The sequence below is a fragment of the Schistocerca serialis genome, chromosome 4 (assembly GCF_023864345.2).
Source record: "Schistocerca serialis cubense isolate TAMUIC-IGC-003099 chromosome 4, iqSchSeri2.2, whole genome shotgun sequence".
Lineage (NCBI taxonomy): Eukaryota > Metazoa > Arthropoda > Insecta > Orthoptera > Acrididae > Schistocerca > Schistocerca serialis.
In genome coordinates, this window is record NC_064641.1 from 88,891,665 (window position 1) to 88,902,945 (window position 11,281).

The 11,281-nt window shown below is 40.3% G+C and overlaps 1 protein-coding gene across 1 annotated transcript in view; it reads left to right on the forward strand.

Annotated features, from left to right (window-relative positions):
* The window catches only part of LOC126474265 (uncharacterized), a 48,550-nt gene extending 39,256 nt beyond the window's left edge, over window positions 1-9,294 (forward strand). Inside the window, exon 5 of the mRNA XM_050101730.1 lies at window positions 8,539-9,294. Coding sequence (XP_049957687.1) covers window positions 8,539-9,294 — 756 coding nt within the window. The remainder of the gene's footprint in view (window positions 1-8,538) is intronic.
* Window positions 9,295-11,281: the final 1,987 nt, after the last annotated feature.

Below are 11,281 nucleotides of genomic sequence, written 5' to 3' on the forward strand. Positions count from 1 at the left end.
GTAACGAGGGAAACTTTAGAGCTCTTCTAAGAATTGGAATTGACGCTGGTGGCTTGCAACTAAAACATCACCTTGAGACCACTAAAGCGAACGCCACTTACATAAGTAAAACAATATGTAACGAACTTATTTCATGCTCTGAAACAGTGATGTTATCTACAATACTGGAGGAAATCAAAGATTCTCGTCATTACAGCATAATGTTTCATGAGACTACTGACATAGCGCGCATTGACAACCAAGTTTAGCTGCAAGATACGTTGATGGTGACGGCTAATTACACGAAATATTTTTTGGTTTCGTTGACATCCATAAAGACAATGATTGTAGTGGAAACTTTGACGGTGAACCTCAAGAGAGTCAAGATGAAGAGCATAGCGTTGCTGGTGACGTATTAGGTACTACGGTTGTACGGAGAATGGAAAATCTTTCTCTGTCACTGCAGAACTGTGTGGGCATAGGCTGTGGTGGTTGCTCAGTTAACATGTCAGAATTGATAGGAGCTGTGTCTACAACAAAAAAGAAAGCTATCAACGCGCAAGTAGCACCGTGTCGAAGTCATCAGCTCAACAAGCTGTCTCTCGCAGTTGCAAAGCTAAAAGTGTGAGAAACTCACTTGGTAATATTGAAGAAGTCGTGTCGTTTTTTACAGGGTCTAGCAAGGGGTTCGCAACATTCAAGAGTCATCTAAACACTCGCTGCAGTCACATTGTCATACGAGATCGGCTGAGCCGACATGACTGTGTAATTCAATTCGCAGCTGATCTCTGAACAGTTTGCGAAGTTCTTAAACAAATACAGTGTTTGAGGGAAATAATAAAGGCTGCCAAAGCCAATATTGTCCTTCGAGCTCTCTTTAACTGCGTGTTCATTATCAGACTGTTTAAACTGAGTACCATTATGAGCATAACATATCCAGTCGGCGAAATCTTACAAGATCCTAGTTTGGACGTCGCGATGGCAAAAGCAAAATTTGATTCGACGCGCAAGGTATACGACGGCATAAAGGTTAATGCTGACAGCCACTTTGCTCTTATTGTTGAAGAGGCGAAGGCAGTTACGGAAGAGTTAGACGAGGAGATGAGTGTTCCTCGTCTTACAGGCAGACAAAGACACAGGGAAAACTGCGATCTTAATGACAGATGCTATGACATATTGGAAAAGAACTGCTTGTGAGTTAAAACCATTTGACTGTCATTGAAGTCTGAGCCAAGACATTTCGACGAAGAGGAATCGCATGTGTGCCCGAACTGGTTTGGGGTGTTAGCTCGCACACTGGACTACGTTACGACTGACATGAGAGGACGGCTTGCTGAAGAAAATATTTATCATTTAAAATTCAACATACATTTGCCCTCACAACAACTGAAACATGACAGTAATGATCAGGCACATAAAATTAATTAGTTGTTTACCAAACGACCGTTATTTGCAAAAGAATCACTCTTTGTGACTAAAATGAGTCTGATGGGAGACATTCTTCTCTAAAAGCAAACGAGCATAAACACCCTTAATGATCATGATTCTGCTATGCAAACGTTGTCTGATTATCCTAGATCTGACTATCCTACTTTGCACACGCTGTACTAAATATTTGCTTGTCCACCTGCTTCTGTTGCTACGGTAGAAAGAAGTTTGTCAACTATGCGGCGTACAAAGGCATGGCTGAGGACGACAATGAAGCTGGATCGATTTAATGTCTTAGCTCTGTTGAACACTCAGCCTCACATTGATTGTCCTATTGACGATGTAATTAACCAATTTGCCAGAAAGAATAGGAGGATAGAATTCATCATTTAAGGTTGTGAATCACAATAGTAAGTTTGTTGTATCATAAGATCGCATTGTCTTCTATATGTGTCTTTCTTTCTTTCTTTCGCTTGTGCCTTTCTCCCGCAATGATGCAGGGTCGCCATGGTTAATCGGATTTGGCAAGGTTAATTTAAGGGGTAGTCGGATGCCCTTCCTTCCACCACCCCATACCCCCTGGGAGGGATTTAGCGTACGCCAACTGTCTGTGTAGAGTGTAATCCATGGAATATTGCAAATGTGTTCAGATATCTGCGAGCCATGTAACTGTGGCGTGACTTAGGAATCAGCCCGGTATTCACCTAGTGGGATGTGGAAAACCGCCTAAAAACCACAGCCAGGTTGGCCAGCACACCGGCCTCCGTCGTTAATCGGCCAGGCTGATTCGATCCGGGGCCAGCGCACCTACCCGAGTCCAGGAAGCAGCACGTTAGTGCACTCAGCTAACCAGGCGGATTGTCATCTATATGTGTATAATCAGTTTAAATAAAACTTCCTTAAACTTCGCATGTGACTTGATAATTTTTAATTATGGTACACTAAAGATAGCTCAAGATACTTTTAGTCTCCGCCTCCCCCCCCCCCCCCCCCCCCCCGCTACCCTTGGGATTTTTCTGTATCCGCTATTGTTCTCTGCTACCTTCAGTATTGTAATAATAAACATATTCAGTTCGACCCTGGAAAATCTCTTTGATGTACCTGGACTACAAATGTAAGACTGCCGAACTTGTTCAATTACTGCATCAGGGATTGCTAGCCATCATGACCCAGCGTCCTTATGTGATGCACAGCCAGCTTCGGTGAAATAATTGTACCAGTTAATAACAGTTTTTTTGAGGTGGTGTCTTGAATGGTCCCTGAACTATAGAAGCGGATTTTACGACTCCATGATGACTGTTGGCATAACTCATCTGCGAATGCCACCTAGCGAAAACCTCTGTACCTAACAGTAATGTGAGGGAATAAATCTTGAAGGCATACTGCATTCACTGAAGTATTAAACCTTTCCGTAAATTATTTACCCTTCGCACAATTAAACGTTATTTTCGTGTAACTAATTTATAAAGACCCTCTATTTTGTGCCAACAAATTTAAATAACACAGCGTTCTATTATTGGTAAGCGATTATTCTCCATACAGATGAAGGCCGAGAATGCAATTAAAATACTTTATCCTGACCTAAAGCACGTTACATGTTTAAACAACATCGTGTAGCTGAAGCAGTTCATCTAAAATATGATAATGTGAACACGCTGATGTCGTACACAAACAAGGTTTTTCCTCCTACAGAAGTTACCATTGAAGACACGTATGCATTTTACCGCATTTAGAGATATCCTGCAACGACAACATACTTTAACATGAAGGGGTATCTACTTAAGTACTGCCATCTTTTACTATGATACTTCTCATGAAATTGGTTCGGAAAGAGACCTTAAATTCTGACAAAGTTTGTTGAATTTAACATCTGCTTGCTTTTTCTATTCACAAGCCTCAATTACTGATCCGGAACTTTCTTTCTGTGTTTTGGATCATAGAAACTTTAGAAGCCACTAATGCAGCTTGCGTTGAAAACACAGAAGTAGCGCCCTAGAAAAAGACGTATGAAACCAGAACTGATTTACAACAAATAAAATGTTGCACGTTTTCCTGCGACAATAACGAAGTAGGAAGCAGAGGTAACTCTTGGAATCTATGACAATTATTGAAGGGGTTTAATTACGTTTATGTGATCGTATGGAGAGGTGAGAGTTGCAGAAAAGGGTAAGACCAACGACATTAACTGTGCAAATTCCGAGTCTGAGTTTATGAAATTGTAACAAAATGTATTGTGGCAAACATGTAAAACACTTTCAACTGGATCTGTCTTTGTCCGACATTTCTTCATTGCACTACGCACTGTCACTTCTCTTGAAGTAAGAAGGTCATTTTGGGTATAATGCTGCATGAACGTATGCATGTTTTACAATTTGATACTGGTTAAAAATCTGGGCTCTGCTCATGACCAGCTTCCGTCCTTATTCCATATTAATTTAACTGTAATTTTAATCTTTTGGACTGTGTAGCTGATTTATTTGCTTGCAAAATTTTAAAATTATTTCGTGGTATACGAGTTTTCTTAAGCAATATAACCTAATTTTGAAAAACAAGATTAAATTCTGCAACTATATTCAGCTAATCAGTTCCACATGTCTTAATAGCAAAAGCCAGCTAACACGTTGACGTACTTTCGATTTTTAGATAATTTGTTGAAAGATAAACTCAGTCAGAAACAAAATTTGAATTATTTTGTGAATTCCACAGAGACAAATGAACACAGGCAACGTTGATAAAGATAGATAATTTGATATTTTAAATTCTTCTTGTAATCTCTATTAACCGTTTAGTGAAAGCTGACAGAGTGTGAGTTTAGTGTAATGTAATTCACTTAGAGACAAATAAGGTTTGGCCTGAGAGCACAGCATTTGTAAAGAGGACATCCCTATTCTAAATTAGTATTGTTGAATTCTCGTGGGATAGATAATATGCTGTCTGTGATCGGCAAAAGGCTCTGTTTAAACATAAAAGTACCCAAAAGTGAAAAAAATAGGTGGCAAGTCAAATAACAGTCTATCTGCAATAACTAAACGAAATTACGAATCTTCCTTGGTTAAACTTACTAAGATCATACCTTACAGACCCGATCACCTTCGCAGGCAACGAAGATGCGCTTGGTGAAATCATTGGTGTCATTTGTGTTTTTGTACGGCTGCAAAATGTGGACTGCGGATACTATTGCAAGAGCTGAATTTATGCCTTTGAGATGTTGAGTCTGCTGAATATCTCACAATGCGCAAAAAGGTAACCTTATGCTTCCATTATAGAAGAAGTTATCATCCCGTTTCCTCAAAAATGGTTAAAATGGCTCTGAGCACTATGGGACTTAACATCTGAGGTCATCAGTCGCCTAGAACTTAGAACTAATTTCACCTAACTAACCTAAGGACATCACACACATCCATGCCCGAGGCAGGATTCGAACCTACGACCGTAGCGGTCGCTCGGCTCCAGACTGTAGCGCCTAGAACCGCACAGCCACTCCAGCCGGCCCCGTTTCCTCCCCACATATTTGAGAAGACATCAATTTGCAAGGCAGAAGATAATGAAGAACAGCGGAAGGTAAATGGATGGTCAAACTGAACAAAGATTATCGGAATATCTCTTCACATTATGTTAAGGAGAGATAACAATCGCTATGGATGGATCCGTCTAGACGAAGATTGAATTACTTTAGAAAGGAATAAAGAAATGATGTCAGGTCGGTCCGCAATGTGTAAACCGACTAAGAAAAACTGAAAAAACAAGAATTTGGATTACGTAATATTTTCATCATAACATAGCAACTTTTATTCGTAATATTTACACTGCTGCAATAAACAATAGAGCAACAGCGTCTTCCTCTTTTAGGCTAACTCAAGACATTTTAACAACAATACTTCAGTACGCTACATAATTAATAATTGCCCGATAACTGTCTCTCTAATATTGACTCGAAGGCCTTGAGGAAAATTGTATGTGCTTTAGTGCCAGGTTTCGGCGGAATATGGGCGATCTCTTATTATGTTTGTGTTTACCAGTCATCACTAATCATTTTGATTTTAAAAATACCTTAACAGTGACCTGGATAGAGCCCCCTATACTACTATAAAGCAGTAAAAAACGTAAAATTCTTCACCACTACGATGTAATGAAAGTTTAAGCGTATATTAACCGCGATAACGATTTCATGTCCAGAGTCAACGCTGAAAAAAGATAGAGCGATAATCTTTCGAGCGAACTAAATATTGTTATATTGAAGCCAACTATTGAAACACGGAAAACCCAAATGAAAAGGTTTGAGGTGGGATTCCCTATATTTATCCCGGAAACGGGCTCTGTAGCATATGCCACCTCCGTTCAACAAAAAGAATGTTAAGACGTTAAATACTATCTACGAAACAGGTAAATGGCATTTGTGTGCAAATCGGCAGCGAAGTAAGGAACGATTAAGATGTACGAAGAAACACCAATCAGTTTTTCTGTTTATTGCTTATGCTTCTCAAAGCAATCGAGATCCAGAGAGATGAGGGAGAATGAGGCGGAAAGAATTACTTGAAGAAGTAAATAGGTGGATGAAAAATCTGTAGGCATGTGCCTATCACTTACACGTGCAGATACCTGTGATACGTACGTGGAGTAATGTAGCTTGCTGGCAGCGCCAAGTGCTAAACTGCTGACTGCTGAGATATGACTTTGAGTGTGATAATCAGACACCAGAGCTTGAGAGATAATGAACCCGGCAGCGGGTCACCCTCCTCCACGACTATATAAGCCGTCAGGTAAGCGGCACAGAACACCGTCTGGATTCTCCGTCTGCAGACATGAAGATCCTGGTGAGTACCTTCATTTAGACGGACCACTTGAACTTCGGCTGTATAACCTCTTCTTTCTGATTTTACTGTATCATCGACTCACATTACCAGTTTCATTAGGGTTATACATATTGGTAGAGTTCCAGTTATGCACGTCGGTATTTCGGTTGCTATGGCTTAATTTTCCTTTTTTTGTTGTAGGTCACTGTTTAATTTTACATATTGTCATTTTGTTATTTGGAGAATGTGAGTGGAGCTGTGAAAGCTAGAAAGTGGAAAAATCGGAACACTACCGATATATTCTTACGTTTGAGTTCAGCAGAGGGATGACAGCAGCAAAGGCACCCAGAAACATTTGCCATTGAACAGAGAACGACTAAAAATGATTTTCTCATTTTAAGCATGACGGTTTCGACATACTTAAGTCTCCACGTTCAGGTAGACGTTAGGGGTTTGATGAACATCGTTTAAAAGCATTAATCCACAGTGGTTCCCGTCTGTGTCCTCGACAACTCTTAAAAGCGATGAAATGTGATCATTCCACCATGGTACGACGTTCGCATGACACAGGAAACGTTAAAAAACCGGGTGTGTGGTTACCGCATGCTCTAATCCAAAATAACGAAAAATCAGTAGGTGTCCACATATGCATCAATATTTTTCATCATCAACTGCCTAATGAACAACACCGAACATTCCTATACTGTACTGTTACTAGTGACGATAAATAGTTTCTTTATGCTAACGTAAGGAAAAGAAAGGAAAGCTTGAGCCCTAATTCAGCAGTAACTCACCGCATCCCCAAGGTGTACCCATCACTGTTGACAACTGAGACGTCTGGAAGACGCAGACCAAGAACAACGACTGTGTGAAATGAAGCTAGTCCACAATAACACCCTCCTGTATTGCGCTACACTGACAAAATATACTGTACAGGAGTTGAATTAGGAAGTCATTTCGCACGTAAATAATTCACCTGATCTTGCACCCTCGTATTTTCACCTGTGCCGTTGTCTATCGAACAACCTTCAAGGAACTTCCTTCCCGGATGAAAATGCGCTCCGCACATAGCTCGACGAGTTCTTCGTCTCAAAAACAACTGATTTCTACAGCCACGGAACTGAAAAGTAACTCAACGTTCACATACTGTAGTTAACAGTGAAGGAGAATGTATTATTGATGAATACATCAATGCTACGTGTATCTGTTTTGTTTATAAAACTTATGGAAAATCGCTACGAAATGAAGTCGAACCCAATACATCAAGTAACGGTGTAATTCTAATTTCCCCCATGCTCATAATTATTTCCATGAGATACGAATGTGAACATTTTCTTAAAAAATATCCTTGCTGATGGTCTAACAAGAGGGAGATAATGAAGACGTCCATGTTTTCTTCGAATTTAGCATTTTGACATTAGGACATGTACGCTAAAATGTAGCCTTCTACACTAATTGCTCCTACTAGATTTCCCAAAGATACAACCCATCTCATCATTCGGTTAAAATATCGATCTTCTCGTTTCCCATTGATTAAATTCAGTCAACAGACAGTGCAGTTTATTCAATCTTTCACTGCAGTTACGCTGCCGATTAACATCATCCACAGTGTACGAGTATTGTTGCTTTGATATGTTCCGAATGTAGAGGAACATCACGCAAGGTCCCTCTTGTATGTAGTTATAAAAATCCAAAATAGTTTATGTCTAAATGTGACAACAGTCAAAGTAGACTGTAACTTACACAAAATGATCCTTGGAGGCCACGGTTTCCAAATTAAGTGTTTGTATTCCGAAAATCTAAAAAACGAAAAACTGCATTATCAATTTGAATAAGTTATTTTCCAGTTACGATGGCCATTCTCCCATTTTAAGTACTATCAGAAGACAACAGCTTTCATAGTTTTAACATAAAATGAGGTATATTAACGGATTATTCTGTCGTTTGTTGGTAGAACAATAGAACTACAAATGAAAAGCACGATATTGTGTACATTGTACAGGATTATTGTGCTTTTCATTTGATCGAAAGAGATGACGTAGGTAAATTAGATGAAATGACCCAATGTTTATTTCCTAGGTGTTAAAGTTGTCAGTAAAACGGTTTAGTGACTTATTACAATATTGTTTCTAGGTTCAACAGAGCAACGATTTTATTAGTGTGTTTGTTTGTGTGTGTGTGTGTGTGTGTGTGTGTGTGTGTGTGTGTGTGTGTGTGTGTGTGTCTGTGTCTGTGTGAATGTGAGTGTCAGTTTAGAGCGAATCAGTGGTCGTTAGTAATGAGTTCTTAATACAGTCTACGAAGTAGAAAAAAATAAATATTGTTTTTTTTTTTTCAGACGATCCTGCTCGCAGTTTGTGCAGCTGTTACAGCCAGGCCTGATATCCTCGACGTTAAGACCACATCGAAGCCGTGCGTGACAAAGGCAAAGACCTCCAGAGTTGGAATATTGGAGGACAAAGTCGCTGCAAGCAGACCAAATGAGCCCGGTGTTCCAGTTGATCCAGATTTGCCTCCACAAGGAAAACCCAAAGTACCAGACATGGCTGACCTCAAAACAGGCAGTGTACCTCCCATCCCTGTTGACTCTCAGACGTCCTCCCCAGTCCCCGTCTCCCAAACGCCACCCACCCCTAGGGACACTGCTACCACCAGTACGACTCACATAGTCGACAGCCACATACCTGCCTCACCCGAATCCATACTTCACGGCCACTTCCCAGCCAGTAACCCACCTCTCTTCCCAAGCATTTCATACCCATGCAGTTCTGTCCAGAATTCCCACTACCCCTTCTACACTGTACCTAACAATGTTCCAATCAGCACAAGATACGTGTGTTTTCGGCTGGGTACAACGGTCCGCTGCTTACCTTCTAACGCTGGCGTCCCCTCCTTGTACTCTCCTCTTGTTGCTGCCATGAAGAGTCCCCAAAATGGTCTTCCAGTACTCATGCCAGCTACTAGTGTGCCTGCTGTTGGCATCTCACCGGACCACTTTCTCTTCCAAATGACTGCAGCAGCAGGCAGCTCAGCACCAAACAAGATCGACGTCGCTGGTAACCCAGTACCTGTTCCTGAAGCTACTTGCTGCTAGCTGACAACTCTTGTTGCCAGCTGAAAACCCGGTCGATTGTCTCATCGATAAAATGTATAAAAACTGAAAGGATCAATGTATTACTTACCCATAACTTTTGAACGTACTGTATCAAATAAAACAGTTTTCTTCTTTGACAATGGAGTTTCAGGTACATATTTTTGCGTATATGGTTGGAATATAAACTAGTTTTTAATTTATTGTTTATTTATTAGGCAATCGTTCCCCAATGGTGATGCTGTGTTCTACGAAGACATGGACCATGTTCATCCAGGGCTAGTTTTTTGAACACGAGGATGATTTATCGCACCTTTCCTGGCCATCACAATGACAAGAATTCAATAGTGTTCGCCTTTAAGGTTTATTTTGCAGAGGAGAGAGTGTGATCGCTATCGATCTCCATCAGCGTTACCTGAAATTCTCACAGTTTAAGAGGACCAGCGTTTCGTTTAATATATATATATATATAATTGTATGAACCTCAAGTAAGGAAAATTTTCTTAGGAGCGATAAGACTAAACAGAAGTCTATAATGGAAGGTCAAAAAAAACAGAACCAACTCCACTACAGCAGCAAGAAAAAAAAATTGAGACTGAAGCTTTTGAAGGAAGTTGAAATTCTTATGTTCGTAGAATATATTGTTGCAATGAGTGAACATATAATCCTATATACCAGCTAGACTAATGCTGTACAATTTTTTTCCACTTTTCGTTTGCATAGCACTCTTACCTGGTTTAATTCGTTACGTACCATATTTTACCATAAATTAACCGTCAGATACCACAGCTAAAATGAGTAAACGCCAAATGAGAAGAAATTACTAAATTTTCCATATAATGGAAACTCTTTTACGACGTTAATATACAGTTGCAATTGAAAATGGTGCTATCAGTGACACAAAGGTATGATAACTGCCACAATAAACGTCTCACAATTAAAATCAAAAATTTTCTTTTGCAGTGCCGAGCAAGGTACTTCAGTCGTAGCTCAGTGGTACAGTGTTCTGGAGGAGAGCGTTTAAAATACACATCAGACCATCATGACTTATGTTTTCCGTTATTAAACGAAACGCTGGTCCTCTTAAACTGTGAGAATTTCAGGTAACGCTGATGGAGATCGATAGCGATCACACTCTCTCCTCTGCAAAATAAACCTTAAAGGCGAACACTATTGAATTCTTGTCATTGTGATGGCCAGGAAAGGTGCGATAAATCATCCTCGTGTTCAAAAAACTAGCCCTGGATGAACATGGTCCATGTCTTCGTAGAACACAGCATCACCATTGGGGAACGAACACCGAACCATGGGCTAGACCTGATGAGCCAAAAGGGTGACATAATCCTTGGCGGTAATGTGACATCTGTAGAGTAACTGTGGGGCCCTTAGAATGCCATGATACGGTTGCCCAAGTAATAACCTTGAAACGGTGGAAGGCAAAACTCAACCGATCAAATGATTCCATTGCTCCACCCTCGAACTTTTATATCTTTGGCACCATGTATCCATTTTACGGATTTATAAATTACCGTTTAGCGGTTTTGGAGCTGCAGCTCTCCTTGGAATTTCCTGCTTGTTGAGCTTCCTTCGTTTTGTTTTGGTGCTGACTGGGCTCCAGACTGCAACATTGAGTTCTGCAGTTTTTTCAGCTTCCCTTCCTTTCCGTCACTATCTTCTTCAAAGAGCGTGTGTCAAGATCACTGAACATACATATTTCATCCACGCTATGACTTAGTTGATATGTTTTTGCAATTTCCCTGTATTCTGTATAAATCTTCAATACGATGCCTCTTGAAACACCAAAAACTATCGCTATCTTGACTGCGGATACATCCAGCACACGATCACCAACATTTTGCCCACGGTCGAATAGACTGAGCTTCGATATAGTGCAGATAGTTTCTTCTTGACAACTACGCCTGTTCTGTAGAAGAATTTTTATTACTGTAATGTGTAAAAGGTGGTGCGTAGGAATTACTAACTCATTATC